This window comes from Podarcis filfolensis, assembly GCF_964270895.1.
Source record: "Podarcis filfolensis genome assembly, chromosome: 10".
Lineage (NCBI taxonomy): Eukaryota > Metazoa > Chordata > Lepidosauria > Squamata > Lacertidae > Podarcis > Podarcis filfolensis.
In genome coordinates, this window is record NC_139612.1 from 35,240,905 (window position 1) to 35,259,077 (window position 18,173).

Genomic DNA, 18,173 nt, shown 5'->3' on the forward strand with positions numbered 1-18,173 from the left:
TCATTATGTGCACAAAGGATTTGCCAGGATTGTGCACTGCCAGATTTTTGAACAAGAAGGGGAATGGCATTTGAAGAGACAAGGCATGCACACAAAAGGTTCAGTGGTCTCACAGGCTTTGTTCTCTGGCTAACTATAGTTCCTTTGTGATTTGTACTTGTAATTTTCCTCAATACAACCAGGGTAAGACTAAACATGCAATTTTGAGAAATGGTTTTTAAGTACAGTCTGTAGCTAATGGAAATGTTTTATTTTGTCTAACATTTGTATAGCAGATCTTCTGATCTTCTTAACTACAAAATCTTATTCTTTTTTAAAAAAACCACTCTCCCCCTCCAACAGTTGTGAAATGCCACCTGATCATTTGCAGTTACTTTATTTCAACAATGATCAGATATTAGTTAACATATATCAGGCACAGGACAAATCCCAGTCGGGTTGACAGGCAAAGTAGCTAGAGGTAATAGTTATAAACATTTCTCCTTTGCAGGTTTGCTAATAATAAAAATAAAAACAATCTTTTAAAAAACAACAACTAAAATATCAAATCCTGGAAGTATGGATTTGGATAATCCAAACACAATTCCATTTATGAAATTCTATGAGAAAGCAAATGAACACAGGATAACAGTAAGTTACCAAACTATTGAGGTTGCCCAGTTGAACTGTCATGGACATGCAGTTGGTTTAAACCTTGAAGCAAAAGCTTCCAAGCTCCTCCACCTGGTTGTGAAAGAGGGGAAAGTATATGAGTGCTGCACTCGGGCAGGTTCATCCACACAGCAGGAATCCATGGTTTCCCATTACAGTCGTACCTTGGATCACAAACACCTTGGTACTTGGAAATTTGGCTCCCGAACGCCGCAAACCCAGAAGTGAGTGTTCTGGTTTGCGAACATTCTTCGGAACCTGAACATCCGACAGGGCTTCCACGGCTTCTTGCAGCCAATCAGAAGCCGCGCTTTGTAAGTCGAACGGACTTCCAGAACTGATTCCGTTCGACTTCCAAGGTACGAATGTACATACAAACCTAGTCTAAGTTGCCAGGGGAGTGGAAAGATGAGCTATTTGGATCACAAAAAAATAAATAAAGTACACTCTGGTCATTGGTAGCCTTCCCACCCACTTCTGATTTAAGGGTCTTTTTAAATACACCCACCCACCCAGCAGTTGCCATTTTAAAAGCTACATTTTCAAACTGTCAACTTATCTGCAGATTCCAAGGCTTAAGGTATATGCCTGAGAGATACAGTCTTGGGGTTTCTCCTTGGTTGAAAGAATAAATAAATAAAATCAGTGGAAGTAACCAAGTCCCCCTGTTTGTCCAGGAAGTTTGTTTCACTATAGAATACTTCAATATAAACATAAACCCAAGTATAAACATAGATTATAAATATTTGCCTGAACTTTGAGTCAACCAAGGACATGCCTCAACGATTGTGTTTTCAGTAAAACATAGGTCTGGAATATGGTCACAGTTAACACAAGAGTTTACAAGATACACCGTTTTACATCAACTACTGTGCACCCCTCACTTTTGTTTTGTCTCTTTTCTAGATCTTTATTACTGGTTTATTTCAGTATGACAGTTCACTGTTGCCTGCTTTGTTTCAAATGCATTCATTTGGGAAACCTTTTTAAGTAAAAGTGCAGATATAGCTGGATTTTTTAAAAAAAAACAACACACACAATTTCAGAGAATACAATGTCTCTCTGCATTATCTATTATTTTTAAAGCAGTTAAGAGACCACTTCCCTGAAAGCAAATGCGATTGGGTTGTAGATAGAGCCTGACAAAGAATGTGAAAGATCTGTAAAGTGTGTGTGTGAGTGAGAGAGAGAGAGAGAAAGAGAGAGAGACTTGCATGGCAAGGCCCCGAGCCCACCCCCATTTCTTGGATAATAAAACACACGGACACCAATATTTTGGTTTAATGGGATAATTAAGGCCACAACTTTATTGGTTACAGATATGAGCAGTATTGGCTTAGGCACTGGAACTGAACCAACTATATCTGACTCCTGCCTGCCAGGCAGGTAGTCTCATAAGGGTCAACCACCAGTAGGGAGAGCCCTGTTGATGCACATCAGGCTTCCTCAACCTTGGCCCTCCAGATGTTTCTGGCCTACAACTCCCATGATCCCTAGTTAGCAGGACCAGTTTTCAGGGATGATGGGAATTGTAGTCTCAAAACATCCGGAGGGCCAAGGTTGAGGAAGCCTGATGTACATCAACTGCGAGTTCCCCCAGGGTCTCCGATGGGGTCATGGCATGGCCCTAGCCCATACCTGCGCTTCGGACAGGATCCACCCCCCCCGGATCCTTTTAATGGCATACCCTTAAAGAGGAGGGGCAGGTGAAGACCACAACCTCCCCTCCAATAACCAGGTTTTACCGCCAAACCTTACAAAGTTGTGACGATTGCTATGAGGCAGGCGAAAACCACATGGCTGGTGCCAATTTGCTAAGTGGAAAAATTCCTACCTGACGCCCTCAAAAGGTGACCAACTGTGGTCCATAGCAAGGCCAAGATGGTGAACGCATGAAAATAGGGCAGGAGGGCGGGAGATCCGACGAAGGAGGAGATAAGGAGAAGGAGGCCCCCGGCCGCATGGCAGTTTAAAAAGGGTAAGCCACGCGGCCGGGTTGACCAGATTGGTTGGCCGGGGGGCGTGATGCAGCCAGGACTCCCAGTGACACGAGCAACTTTCCCACCCCCACCCCCGGTGTTCACGGGGAGAGCACAAGGCCTGCCTGCAACCCCGCCCCCCTGGGAAGAGGAGCAGCCTAAGTAAAATTGCGTAGAAATACAAGTATCAACACCTTTGTGCTTTCTGTATTGGCTTGTCATTAATATTCAGATTCACTGATGGCAATTGTTAAAACCCTAAACCACTTAAATCACCTATGCCATCTGCACTGGTGTGAAGACAGCATACAGCTAATATTAAATTAAATTTATAAAATAAAATTTCATGTTGTAAAATAATCTGCATGGTGCTGGTTAAAGAGCTAACAGGATTTCTCACTTTGAAGAGACTTGCCTCTCCAGGCTCATTCATTTGCCCTTCCTCCATGTGACTGTGGTGAGGCTGCAGATGTTTTCTTGTGCCTAAGGGTCCCAGGTATGTATGTATTTATTACATTTATATCCCACTTTTCCTCCAAGGAGCTTAAGGTGGCATACATTTCATTCTCCGAACAACTCAGTGAGGTAGGTTGGGCTGAGAAACAGTCCTAGTCCAACAACATAACCATTACACTATACTGCCTAAGAGACCATGTTGAAAAATTACTGAAGCTTTTCCTGGCCCACTGCAGCCACCTTACCATCTTAGGAAAAAGCAACAGTGTGGACCAGGCCTGTGCAGAGCTAGTCTGAGGCCTGGGACGAAAGTCTTGTTAGAATATAGAAATTATAAACTCAAACAAAAAACCACCTGGTCCCTGGCTGGGGTCTCCAGCCAGGTTAGCCCTCTGAGGCCCAGCACAAGTGTACCCAGCTGTCTCCCTAACCTTGCCTGGTATGGACTCTCTGCAAGTCGGAAGAAACACGATGCTTCCTTTACTGATCATAAAATCCCACTTATTGTGATTGGTCCTTTGGCCTGGTGCAAACGTAACACTTTGTGATCTCCTAAATGTGGAAGGGGGGTGGATCCATGCATTTCCTCCACACACAGATTGGTTTTGTGTAAATATGTTTAGCACCTAGGCAGCAGAAGCAAACTCCATTTTATTCCTGTAGTCATGATAGTGCTATGTTTGAGTTTAAAAAGTGAAACCTTTCATGCTCAGTGTGTTTTGGGATTTATTTATTTTTAAAATGGGTTTAGTCTATTGTATTAGGAATGTGGAAGTATTTGCACAGCCTGAAATGGGGTGGGGTGGGGAATGTTAATTTTGTGCTTCACAACAAAAGTAATGCATAGAGCTGTTTAAAGCCACCCCCACCCCAAGGTAAGACCATTAATGCAAGATAGACAACATTCAGGTAACATCCCTCCAGCATTTGAAACTTGATAAAGGCATCCTGAACAGAATGCAGTTTTCCTGAAAAATGTGACAGTATGATTTGACAAGGAAAGCTAAATTTAAACAAAACTAAATTCCACATGCAGCTTAACTGAGCATATTTGGGTCAAGTGTTTCTACAATTAACACAAGTCCTAGCTTGGGGTCAGTTCCTGTGACTGCTCATACTGTGGCCACTGAAGCTGGTACTACCATCTAGCCACTGGTGGCCATGTGCAGGCAGATAACACACAGTGTGAGTAGCAGATGCTGAGTTTCTGGCACAGAGGAGGTTGGTCCTCAGCCTAGACATTTCAGCCTAGAAGCAGATAACTAAAGTTTAAAAAGAAGCACAGTGACAAAACTCAATCTGATTCCAAAAACTAAAAATATTCAAACAATTACAACACAATTCCATGTAAAAAGGAACACTTGCCTGAGAACCATTTTGGTACGGCAGGTTATTTGAGCCAGAAGCTGAAACGAAAGCCAAATCTTTATCAGGTAAGAGAACCCTCTCTGCTCAAAACCTCTAACCTACATTTGCATTAGTGCAATGCCACGTCTCAGACAATGTTGCAACCACAGTAAAACTGATGAGAGGAAATTGATGCTTTCCAAGTTGTGCTTTTTTTTTTAAGGTCAGTAAGCATTTTTCCACATCAACAGCCACAAAGAAGGGAGAAAGGTGCTGTTATCAGCAGCTTACAAGATTGTATGAATAATTTTAATGATTAAAGTAAAGGTAAAGGGACCCCTGATAGTTAGGTCCAGTTGCGGATGACTCTGGGGTTGCGGCGCTCATCTTGCTCTATTGGCTGAGGGAAGCAGTGTACAGCTTCCAGGTCATGTGGCCAGCATGACTAAGCCGCTTCTGGCTAACCAGAGCAGTGCACGGAAATGCCGTTTACCTTCCCGCCGGAGTGGTACCTATTTATCTACTTGCACTTTGACGTGCTTTCGAACTGCCAGGTTGGCAGGAAATTTTAATGATTACTCTGTTATTTAACAATAACTTTTGTGTGATACCTACACAGCCTCTTTCTCCAGGATTCTTGGCAGGCAGATGGGGCTCCCTCGAGGAGATGTAAGCAGCTAAGGGAGATTCAAGAAGTTCCCAGTTATACTTCTGCCATTCCATTTTGATAAGGTGGAATGCCCATCATCACAATGAACTTGGATTCTATTTTATACTGGACATCAGCAGAACATCTCATAGGTATTTCAGAATGGCCTTTTCTTTTTTAAAAAAGGGTTTAAGTTGTTAACTTTAACCCCAAGATGTTAACTTATTTCATTGTCCTAACCTAGATGTCAGTAACAGCCCATCCAGATTACAGAAACCCACCATGAGGAAAGAACAAAGAATAAATTACCCAAGAGGCCTGTAAGGAAAGGAAACGTTCTGGTAAGACCAGTCTGGTTGATGGCCCAATGCAAGAAGAAGAAGAAGAAGAAGAAGAAGAAGAAGAAGAAGAAGAAGAAAACAACAACAAACCAGAATCACTAGCCTGAAATGTGTTGTGCAAGTGCAAGTGTAAGAAATATTGGGTAAAACTCACAAGTCAGAGAGGTCAGTCATGTGTTACAAAATAGTTTCATGCATTTCAGCAGATTTACATTCTTCCCATCAGGAACTACTGCATTCTATTGCACTCGGCATGCATGCACCCTACTTGTTGGTTTTAACAGATTATAATTGACCTTAAAACCCCGGTTTGGGAAATCCCTTACAGATGACCACAGTGCCTGGAGTCAGACAGGTTGTGTATCCACAGCAGTGGCCAGAGGAGGAATGGCCGCTGGGAGGAGAACAGAGAGAAGAAACCCTATGCTGCATCTGCAGCAACACAACAGGACTCCTTCATCCTTCCACAGCTGCAATAAAGCATGTCTCTCCCATATTGGTATCCTCAGCCACAGCTGGCCCTGTAACTTCAGCTGCTTGACTTCAACCTCAAAGGTGCACTCCTTGTCTCCTGAGACAGAGAGATGCCAACAACAACAACAAAAATAATCAGGCACCGACTCCTGATCACTTCTTCCCCAGAATGAAAGCTTTAAAGACAGTATGCTAATGCTTCTCCTCCTGTCATATCAATGAACTTCTTTCAGTCCCCCAATGGGCAGAGAACTCCCATCTACATGTTCCCACATTAGTTTACTTCTTGCAGGGGGCCAAATGACAGACACACCCAAACCTTACAATATGTTCATCACCAGCAAAAACTGTCTTAAAACAAGAGATCCTCAGTCTTCTAAGTATATTTTTTATCTGGTGCAGCACCAGCTTTAAAACTGAGATTTCTTGAAAGATTTTTCATATTGATGGAATAAAAATATATTTTGTAAGAAATGGAATTAACGGTAACATGTTAAGAAACAGTCACACCCTGAATGGTTTAAGCCCAAATATGTAAAGGATCATCTCCTTCCTTACAGACCCTCATAGGTGTTAGGATCAGCAGAGGGAACCCCCTTGGTAGTTCCACCACCCTTATAAATATGGGGGCTCCCCTGGGAGAGGGCATTCTATGCAGTAGCCCCAAAGAGGTGCTCTAGCACCTTAATTATGTAGCTTTTGACAGATGCTGAAGACGTACCTCTTTACCCTGGTCTTTGACATTTGAGATGAAACCTCTTGAATGTAATGTTTTTCAATTTTTGGCAATGATGTATTTTTAAACTGTTATATCCCACCCTGGGACCTCATGGTGAAGGGTGGGTAAAAAATTAGATGCTGCTGCTGCTATCATTCATGCAGTGCAATTCACTTAAATATTATGGCCCGGGGGGGGGGGGGAGGGTATAGCTGGTCAGGGAGTGTGGCCTGGAACAGGTTCTGAGGGGCAAATAAAAAAACCCAGAGGGTCATATTTGGTTCTTGGTTCCCCTCCCTGCTTTGGTAGCTAGAAATCCCATATAGTGCATAGTGTTCCCAGACTTTCCAGTGGAAGACAGGAGTGCCTGCCGTGCTCTGGTCCATGGGGTCACGAAGAGACTAAACAACAACAACAAATGATGCCTGCTCTACTTTTCACTTAAATATTTTCTGTTTAATACAATGCTGTTTGTTCAATTAAGTCTTCAATACAGGAAAGAGGAGACAGTCCTCCACAAAGTTGAACATGTAGGCCCCCAAAACGTCATTACACTCTGTGTAAAAAGCCATCATACAAAGTAACTTGGCCTTAACATTCTTTACAAGTGACTGCAGGGAGAACATGCTTTTGTTTAAATAAACAGCCCCTACTGTAATAATAACTTCTAAGTACCCTTTAAAGCACTTTTTTTTTGTTTCATCCTTGAAAGAAAAACATATCTAAAGGGAAGTGCCACTTCACTGCTACACTCTGACTTTCAAGTTTACTTTAAAATGTAAGTTTTAGTACATTGCTATTTAAATAAGCAGCATTTAGATGAAAAGCAACAGTCAACTTTGGAGATAAGCTCTTTGGCTTGAGTAGAAATACTCAATTTCCCTTCCAACCTCTCTTATGTTTCCTTCTTTTCTCTTTTTAAGGCCTTTTGCTTTAGAAGGAACATCCATTGCTTCATTATGAGGAGCGGTAAAGGAGCCCATAACATTATTTTTATATCTTTTATTTATTTTGTGTTGTTTTATCTGAGATAGGAAGGCAAGAACCAGAAGCTAGTAACCAAATAAAGCAAGGAGTAGACATCTCTGCAACACAAGGACAACAGGGTATTTTATAGTATTTTACAATATGTTCCTATGATGGAGCCAGAGTTATTGGTCAGCATGTTGGACTCGTAATGTTGGTCTTCTGGAAGACCAGAATTTCAATCCCTATTCTGCTATGAAGCACATTGGGTAATCTTGAACCGGAATGACTTTCAGCCTAATCTACCTTGCAGAGTTCTTGTAAGGATAATACAGGAAGTGGGAGAGCAATTTGTGTTAGAAACTGAGATATGAAAGCTAGGAGCTAAATAGCACCTTAAACCTAGGTTATGGATGCAACAACAGAATGTCTAGGTACATTTTTTAACAACAGAATGTCTAGGCACAAGAATACAGTGGAAACTCGGGTTGCGAAAGTGATCCGTGTGGGAGGCACATTCAAACCCGCAGCGTTCGCAACACGCAGCACTGCGTCTGCGCACACGTGAGTCGCGATTCGGTGCTTCTGCGCATAGTGCGATATAGTGTTTCTGCACATGCGCGAGCGCTGAAACCCGGAAGTAACCCATTCCAGTACTTCTGGGTTCGGCGCGGTGCGCAACCCAAAAACATGTAACCGGAAGTGTCTGTAACCCGAGGTACCACTGTACAAAGCTAAAAATGAATGAACTGCAGCTAAAGTCTTATGTTCATTTTTCCTGTGGTCTACTCCTTTCCCTATGTGACGCGGGTGGCGCTGTGGTCTAAATCACAGAGCCTGGGGCCTGCCAATCAGAAGGTCAGCGGTTCAAATCCCCGCAACGGGGTGAGCTCTCATTGTTCGGTCCCAGCTCCTGCCCACCTAGCAGTTCGAAAGCACGTCAAAGTGCAAGTAGATAAATAGGTACCACTCCAGTGGGAAGGTAAACGGAGTTTCCGTGCGTTGCTCTGGTTCACCAGAAGCAGCTTAGTCACACTGGCCACATGACCTGGAAGCTGTCTGCAGACAAACACCGGCTCCCTCGGCCTATAGAGCGAGATGAACGCACAACCCCAGAGTCGTCCGCAACTGGACCTAACGGTCAGGGGTACCTTTACCTTTACCTACTCCTTTCCCTGCCCCTAATATTCTTAAGAGGGTCTCTTCTCCAGTCTTCAGAGAGTAGCTGGAAGTGGGGAGGCAGAAAAAGGTCCTCCTTTTCTTCCACTCTGCAGTTTTAATCTGAAATTTTAGGCGCAGTTAAAAAATACCCCAGAGCTCAGAAACAGCTTGTGCTAATTAAATTCCCTGTTGCAAAATGTGCCTAGAACAATGGGAGTTTCAAACACTGAGAGCCATGTACATCACCTTGAACTTCTTGGAAGAAAGGTTGAAAATTACAGTAATAAATACATGTTTACTCAAAAACAAGTCCTGCCAATTCTAATGAGATTTATTCCTTAATAAGTGTACATAGGATTGCAAGATATAATCTATACTTGGTAGATGGAATTTCTCATGTGGTAATACTTTGCTGCAATTGTTTTCACTTCACTGTTTCGCTACACCCAAGTAGATTCCAAAGTTGTTCTACTTTCCTATCAACTTTTAATAAATTGTTTTTTCACCCCACTTTCCCATCCATGTGGGCCTTAAAAGGTGCTGACAATAACTTGGTCATTAAAAGGTTGGTGCTACTTAAATTACAGGCAGATGATAACACAAAAAATAAAAGGTAGGTGTGTTCCCAATATCCATATTAGGTCAATAACTTTATTAGGATCACTAGAATATCGCAGAGCAACACACGTGCTACAGCTAGTTAAATTTTCATTCACTCAAAAGATGAAGGAGGCCCTAGATTTAGAATTCAGAAGGAGGCATATCAGTCACAGCTAACCATGATTTTCTGGCATCTCAGTCCTACAAACACATTGAAAGGCCCAGTTTTAATAAAAAATATTTACAAAGCAAGTTGGCTTAGGACTAAGGACCATACCCAGGGTTATTTGCAATTAAATTGATTTCCATTTAGAAAGCTTAATAGGCTATTTGTGGCCAGATCCACCATTAATATGTTGCTGTAAGATAGTGATCTGATTTGCAGCACAATTTAGGATTATTGTTGCAGTCACACCTGAGGGAGTGGTATAAGCAGCTCAAAAGCTAAATTGGCCTATTTGCAAGCAGCCATTAACCTAGTTATTTTAAAATGAGAGAGTTTTGTAGTTCATCCAGTTTCAGCGTAAGATCCCACAATCATGCAAAAGTATTAGGGGAATTCCTCCAGGAATTACTGCCACAAATTTATAAGCTATACAAGAGTTACACTACAATCCCTTATCCAGCTCCCTAAAAGTAAGTGCCAATGAACACAATAAGGATTTACTTCTGAAAAAATATGCATGGGATTGCACTATTAGCCAAGCAACAGCACTAATGAAGAAGAAAGGAGGGTGGAACACGAACAACGTAGAAAACAAATAATGCACAAAAGGGTGTCAAAATTGGGTGCAATATCAATAATGTTATATAACATATGAATAAACCAGCTTCCACTGTATAGAAATTTTATATCCCCTTAATATATAAAGTGGTTGGTAGTTTAGTGGTGATCCCCTTTTCTTCTCATTTTTTATTTCATGGGAGTTAAGGCACCTAGGTATGGCTGAATTTATTTAGTTGTGCAGTTTGAAGTTGGTCTCTCAAGTTTAAATAGGTTTCTAATTAATAAATTGACTTGTATGTGAGTTTTTATAACATGTTAGGACCCACTTTTAACTCAAATTTGCTTCTGGGGACCATTTCTTAACCCTTTACCTTATATTTGCCTGGTGGTAGTACTCCTGTTGTGACCCACCTTGGATCAATTACAATGGAAATCATATAGTACTTTGTACAAATACACTGGACAACCTGGGTCGGGCAACAGGCATGATATCTAAATGGAACTTCCATGTACCACATAAATGTATCTCTGTGTGCTGGGGACAAAAGATAGGAAAGCTATTGCCTTTTTACCTCACTTGTTGGAAATAGCTGATTAAGTTCATCAGTTACAAGGAAGATGGCAAGTTGAACCAGGAGTTATAGGTGCAAAGAAGCAATCATGGTTGTTCCCACATTTTTGAAAGTATTAATCTAGTAATTGGTTTTGCCTCCAACACTAATTGAAACACATAGATTAAGAGGTAATGCACTATCTGGATAATTTGTTTATTATTTGCTGAATGACTTTATATTAGAAATATCACAGCAATGTACAAAAAAGAAAAATAAACTCCTTAAAAATAACTAGCAATAAAAACAAAGAACTTTTGAAATGGAAAATTTTCTACTCAATATCACTGGGATACAGGAATTGTTCATGTGGCTTCCAACACACTTACTTCAGCATTTAGTTCAGTTTTAGAATGTATTTGAGCTAATTTAACATATAATAATTAAGAAACCACAATTATAGACACACCTATTGATAACAATAAGTTAAGCAACCAAGGAACCCTTGTACTTCCTTATTCCATTCCTCTACTTGTTGAGTCATCGTGTTGTCCCATGTCTAAAATTAGGATACACCACTTCCAAAATGCTGTAATCTGACTTGCAATCTAATACAACGTATACAACATTATGTGTTTAGAAATGGCATCCCAAAGGCAATTACAATTTCTAATCTTTTAATGGCAGATTAACAGATTAGTCTGGGGTTGCAATACTATAAAATTCTACCTTGCAAAAAACTAAGCTGAACCATGTTTGACAGTGAAACATACTGCCTCACAAGAATGTAGGGCCTAATTTGTTAGAGGTTTTAAAGCAAAGGTGGCTCCCATCCTATTAGGGGTGCTGTAGTATATTTCCCATATTGGCAGGTGGTTTGATGGTTCCCTTTCAGCTTTGTAGTTGCAGCCAACTACTCAGAGCAGAAACACTAAAAATCAATTGACTAATTTAAGACTAGTGAGTTCAGTGGCTCTGCTCCAAGTATGACTTAAATAAGATACCTCTATCATACCACTTCTGATTAAACACTGAAATAAATCTGAATCTAAGTAAACAGGTGTAGGATGGTACGGTAAGCCTAGGCTTTGATTTGAATTTTTGAAAAGCTGGACTGAACACTACTCATTGCAAGCTTAGTTCAGTTCTGCAGTGAATACAGGAAGTTTTGAATTCATAAGAATACTTAATATTGCTCATGAAAATACGTATGGCCACAAACCAGAATTCATTACCATAATAGATACAAGCAGGGGAATATTGTGGGGAAAGGCTTATATGGATTGGGGTTACAAACTTAATGTAGAATTATGAGCAACACAAGATGCATGTGCTTGTATACCACAGATCTTAAAATCTACCACAAAGTATACTTGGTATCTGACACCAAATTTTGGATACAAGTTCCAACACAATCTACCAAGTCATAATTGTTCTAACTTTGTTGTGAATACTCAAGCAGTTATCTTATAATGTTTAATCGCAAGATTCATTTTCAAATAAACAGTAGCAAACTTGGGAGGGTTAGGCATGAATCCTTGCTCAGTTGTTAAATTCAATGGCAAACTAGCTTCAGGTAAGTCACTTGCTACATTTGTAGATCATGCTAAACCATGGTTTAACATGATACACATAAACCACAATCCAAGGATTGGATAAAACAACAAGCTGACCTGAAAAGGAACTGAAAGTAAATGCTTCCGAAATAAGTTCAGGCTGAGACTTGCTCAGGCTAATTTCAATCCACGTATGTCATGTGAAACCATACCACAGTTTGCCATGATGTAGCAACTGTCTTGCCATTTACCTTTATTACTGAGATCATATAATGCTGATCTCAGTTCTTCGGGGAAAGTGTGGAATACAATTCCAACTATGTAGATAGATCACTTGTGGGAAACCTCTGGCCCTCCAGATGTTGCTGAATTACAACTCCCAGAAGCCCCAGTAAGCATGGCCAAAGGTTTGAGATGATGGCTGCTGTAGTTCACCAGTACCTGGAGGGCCAGTTTCTGCATACCTGATGTCTACAGATGAACTCAGTTGATACAGGTTTGTAATTTATACTAATTCCAAATTGAAACAGAGCATGTATTGGGCCCTAATATGAAATATAGTATATTATATAGTATCTTATGAGGATGGCATCAACAGACAAAATAACAACTTGCTACTGTTATTTCATCTACACATTAAATAGTTCAGCCTGCTCATCAGCCCTTATCTAGTAAGAACGTTGAGCCAACATCATTCACTTTGTCCATCATTCAGACCACAAATCCTCAAATCCCTGCTTAGTCTTCTAACAAACTTCTACATCCATGACAAATTCCAGATCTTTAAGTTCAAGTACCTCCTCAGTCTACCCGCCCCAACATATTTTACGTATAACTTTTTATTTTGACCTCATTAGAGCCTGCTCTCTTTAAAGGTCTCTTTCACACTTTTGCTCCCCAATGTGCAACTCCTGGAATAGCAACATGGTGCCACCTCTTTCCTCCCTCCTTTTAAAAACCTTCCTCCAAGTCTACCGTCTGCGTGTGAAACCCTTAACTGCCCCAGCCTTCATGGTCTCCATCACCAAAGAAAAGTGTAATGGGTTTATTTCAGCCTCTTCATATGCTACTCTTATTTCTCCCTTCTTATAATAATTCCTATTTATATATCAAATTTACCATAACAGCCCTAGGGCTGAATTTGGCCCTCCAGAGTCCAGACATCTCTATATGGCCAACAATATTTTAACTACAAAGGCTTCAGAGCAACTTTTAAAACTGCTAGGGGGAAAAATCATCATTACTGAAGACAGAATTACATTAATGGTGAGATAGTGAACAAAACTGATTTCTTCTTTACAAACAGCACTAAGATATGCTGCAAAAGGAAGAACAGTTCCACTGAAAGGCTGGAAAAACCTGTTCAGTAAAGGTAAGAGAAAGTTTTGCCAGTATCATTGAGTTCAACTGAATGATGTTTTGGAGGTAAGGAGTGGGGGGGGGGGAGAGATACAGCACAGCTGTCTTCTAGTTGCCATGCTGGTGCCTTTGTAACAGAGGAAGCATAAATAAAAAGCCCCAGCTGATGTTCCATAGAGTGCATATAAAAGAGAGAAAGACTGAGATCAGGGGATCTTGTAAGTTACTCAGCATATTTTAAAGAGGAAGCACAAATAATTTTCCTCAGCCTCCCTGTGTCCTCTAAATGCCTAAAGATTCAAAGTAGAATCACAAAAATATCAGGCCTTAAAAAGTCAGAACATCTGAATATTCTGATATTGAATCTCTGGGCTGCAGCAGATATCAGAAGAAATTATCCTGACCTAGAAATGGCTACTGAAGATGCCAGATGGTAGTCCTTCATAGGGCAGGACACCTGCATCTAGGTGGCTGTTGCCTCTCACAGATTCTGGATCCTGGTGGCGGATGCAAGAAGAAATGAGGCAATAAATGTGTTCGTGTTCCTCTGAGTCTTCAGATGTTCTGACTTTTTAAAGCCTAATATTTTTGTTCTAGTAGCAGCTGGAACATCTGAAGAGGTCCTTAGGAATGGGGCAGTAATGTACACAACTTTGCCCACCACCTTACCCCAATAACATTTTTCCATGTTGTATTTTAAATGTCTTGCAAGCTGCCGTATACTGTAAGAAAAGCATCTTACACAAAATATATCAATTTTCACCTACAGAGGATTGATTTTCTTTTGCACTATGTTTTTATACTTCACTTAAAAGTGTTTTTAGAAGCACATTTCAAGAGAAGATAAACTCTATTGAAACAGTGCATATTCACTGAGGGTTTACACAAGCACTGTTTGCACAGTTACTTTTAAGTAGCAAGTTTCTACACCTGCTGCCTTCCCAGCAAGCTAAGTTTGTTCCCATGAGTTTTTCCTTTCCCTTCAAGTGGCAAGCATACTGCTGCACCAGGCAATTCAAATCTGTTACCTGTGGATTTAATCAAGATTACAGAACACATTGTGTGTTGATCAGTTTACGAATGTCAGGATGTTTGTGTTAGCACCAATGGCACATTATTAATAATTGCTACAACTATTTTGCTTTCCAGTGGTCATCACTGTTCTTTTTCCCATTTCTTTTGCATAAAGAAAGTCCATGACTCACTCCAGTTTAAAGAATCAGGTCAGTTAATGTGGAGAAGTGTTGTCTGTTAGAGAAGACTATACCAGACTAGCAGCTTCTTGTGCTCCTCACTTGAGAAGGATCCTGACATTACAGAATGGTAGCTGCAAAATAATGATCAAGTAAAAGGAAGATAAAGAGTGATTTCTGGTGATGAAAGGTGTGTCTGCAGTTTACAAACCCAAGAAAATAAAATGGTTAAGGTAGCTATATTTATTGTTTCCTTTGGGGATCTTGAGGAGAAACTTGTGAAGACATGCACTAGATTTTTCCCTAAATCTTCTTCCTCTTAGCTTGAAAACACTGAAGATATTATTATCATGCTTTTGCATTCCTTTAAGAGCATTTTTAAATTAATGCCAGATTTTTATACTAGTAGAAACCCACAGAAGACAGCTACATTGGCTAACGAAAATATATTTTTCTCCTTTCTTCAAACCACTGCATTTTTTCCAGTGAAAGAAATTGCTTTGGATTCAGAACTACATTACATTTTCACCTGAACAGATACCTCAATTTCCTTTCTTTGCTGCTTTAGCTCTGATAAGACTTTTTAAAAAATTGTTATAGGAAGTGTCTCTGACACACAAGGGGGAACTGTAAAAGGGCAGAAAAATTCAGTGTGCATGAATCTTTATGTCCTGCTTTGAAAGTGTTGCTTGATAACTGTTTCAATATCAAAGGATTTTTTAAAAAAATCCATACTACACATCTTAATTAGCTTTCCAATGGCAAAATGTCTATGTTATCAACTCTTATTTTGTGTGTGTTAATGTACTGTTACTGTTAATGTAACTATCACCATTTGTGCATTTCATTTCCTTCTGACAGTATGTTTGCTATCTCTTCCCGCCCCCCCCCCCAAGAAAATGGGATTATATTCCTGCAGTTCAGAAGCACTTCATGCACAGGAAGAAGTAGATTCCGTAACAAGAGTGTTAGTCTTTAAGGTCCCACAAGAACCCTGCCTGTTTTTATTTGAGTGTAAATCAATTGTAGAGTTATACTATTTTCATCAATGCTCTCTTAGACCTCTCTTGTTGCAGGCAAACCATACAGAAAAAGGAAACCCATATGTGTTACAGACCACAATTACATTCATGCTTTGCAACTGTGAAGGAAAGGCCTGCAGCATCTGCTTTGCATACAGAAGGTCCCAGGTTCAATCCTCAGCATCTCCGGGTAGGTCTGGGAAAGATTCCCTGATGGAACCACTGGACAAATGGCTACCTGTCAGTGTAGCTAAAACTGAACCAGAATGGACTGTTGTTCAGTCTTGGTACCAAGGCAGCTTCCTATGTTACTAAGCTTACCCAAAGTAAGCCCCTTCATTTCTCTGGAACTTACCCCTGCATGCCAGGATAGAAAAATCAGTTTCTGTCAGGAGCTACAGTCGCTTTACCTACCAATACCAAAACATGCAGCAGAGTGGGTACCACATCTTACTATTTAAAACCCTTATAAGCATATTATTCCAGTAGATTAGTGGTGGGGAACTTGTGGCTTTCAATATACTGTTAAGACTCTAGCTCCCATCAGCCCCAGTCAGCATGACCAATGATCTGAGGTTTAGTCCCACAGCATCTGAAGGGCGACAACCCCCAACCATATATATATATATGTGTGTGTGTGTACACACACATATATATGTACATATACATCTGTGTGTATATATAAACATACACACACACACGTATATACAGTATGTATATGTGATTATTGTCTTCCAAGGCAACTACTCTATTCCAAACTTAAAAACGGATAGCGTAATGCTGGTCGTCAACAAAAGAGGTTTAAAGACTGTCTCAAGGCAAATTTTTAAAAATGTAGTATAAACACCAACAATTGGGAAACACTTGCCTGCGAGCATTCCAATTGGAGAACAGCCTTTACCAAAGGTGTTATGGGCTTTGAAGATACTTGAACGCAGGATGCAAGCGAGAAACGTGCTAAGAGGAAGGCACGCTTGGCAAATCCACACCGTGATCAACTCCTGCCTGGAAACCTATGTCCCCACTGTGGAAAGAGGTGTGGATCCAGAATTGGCCTCCACAGTCACTTACGGACTCACTGTTAAAACCATGTTTATGGAAGACAATCTTACTCGGCTATGAGTGATCACCAAAAAAGAATATATGTATACACACACATATACATATGCATATTTTCCCCCTTTTATATATAGACATACACACACACACACACAAAATGTCATAAGAACTCTTCCATGGTCATGACCTCCGTTCACATCAAAATGAGGCTTTAGCCATTCTCTCTCTCTCTCTCCCAAGGGTGAAACCACCTGAAGGGCTTCTGCTGCTCCTACACATTTAAATCCACCCAGATCCAATTTGCATAGCTTAGGCTACCATCTCTGAAGCAGCACAACAGACCTCTCTTGTCTGACTCTTCCGGGACAGGGCACTTTGCGGGTTTTGCAACCTGAAGTAGTCCCATCCCCTCCCGGGAGCAGCAGCAGCCTGTAGGTAAACAGCCTCCTCCCTTTTGACTTGTCGAACCAACCCTGGCGAGCTCCTCGGAGGGAGCGGGGAGGAGGAGCCACCGTCGCCCAGGAAGCCGCCCGGCTCTTCATCAGGTGCAGCAGCAGCACCGGGAGCCGTTGGGCTGTCCGTTGGGCTGCGTTTCAAAAGAGCCAGTCACGCGCGCGGTCTCCTCGCCCCCCCCCCCCGCAGTTCGGCGCGCGGCGCCCTCTCACCTCAGCGGTGGGGATGTTCACCACACCTGTCGAGCGCCTCTTCTCCCTCAGCTTCCTCTTCTCGATCTGCCCTTTCCCTTTCCGGGCGCTGGGGCCGGACGAGCCCTTGCCCTTGGCCGCCACTTTCTCCTCCTCAGGGGAACCCGGCGCCACGACGCCTTTGGGCCCCGGCGGCGGCTCCGCCACTCCTGCTCGGGCTCCGGCCGCCGGGGTGCTCGGCGGGGGCTCCTTGGGCGCGCTCCTGCCCACAGGGACGCAGTTCGTGCCGGCGCCGCTGCCGTTGTTGTTGACCTCGGCGGTGGCGGCGTTAGCAGCAGCAGCAGTAGTTGTAGTAGTAGTAGCAGTAGTGTTGGCGGCGGCGGCGGCGGCGGCCCCGGGGGCTTTGCAGTCCCCTGAGGCCGCGGCCGTTGTAGACGGCGCCTGCTTCGCCCGCATCTTCTCCCGCTTGGCTTTCCACTCCTCCAGGAAGTCTGTGGTGGTGCTGACGCCGCTGGCCCGGTAGCCCCCGGTGGCCATGTTCCCGGCGCGGGGTGGGGGGGGGGTGAGAGAAAGTTGCGGGAAACTTCGCGCCCCCTTTAACTTCGCTCCCGGGCGCGGACAAGCTTCCAGAAGCCGGTGGGCTGACGAGAGGAGGCGCCGGCGGGGGGTGAGCAGGACACACCGCGCGCGCCCAAACACACACACACACTCGCAGCCTGC

The 18,173-nt window shown here is 42.1% G+C and overlaps 1 protein-coding gene and 2 long non-coding RNA genes across 4 annotated transcripts in view; 2 read left to right on the forward strand and 1 right to left on the reverse strand.

Moving 5' to 3' along the window:
- Positions 1 to 17,990, reverse strand: part of PAWR (pro-apoptotic WT1 regulator) — a gene marked incomplete at its 5' end in the record, with an annotated part of 56,900 nt that extends 38,910 nt beyond the window's left edge. The window contains one exon of the mRNA XM_083573369.1: positions 17,475 to 17,990. Within this exon, the coding sequence (XP_083429495.1) occupies positions 17,475 to 17,990 (516 nt within the window). The remainder of the gene's footprint in view (positions 1 to 17,474) is intronic.
- LOC310743255 lies at positions 5,097 to 9,729 on the forward strand. Of its 2 annotated transcripts, none has more exons than XR_014538905.1 (3): positions 5,097 to 5,234; positions 5,327 to 6,084; positions 7,650 to 9,729. It is a non-coding gene; the product is annotated as an uncharacterized lncRNA (long non-coding RNA). The 2 variants fall into 2 exon arrangements; XR_014538906.1 differs by having other exon boundaries at positions 5,327 to 5,978.
- LOC310743252 lies at positions 10,934 to 14,965 on the forward strand. The gene is made up of 2 exons (XR_014538901.1): positions 10,934 to 13,548; positions 14,725 to 14,965. It is a non-coding gene; the product is annotated as an uncharacterized lncRNA (long non-coding RNA).
- Positions 17,991 to 18,173: the final 183 nt, after the last annotated feature.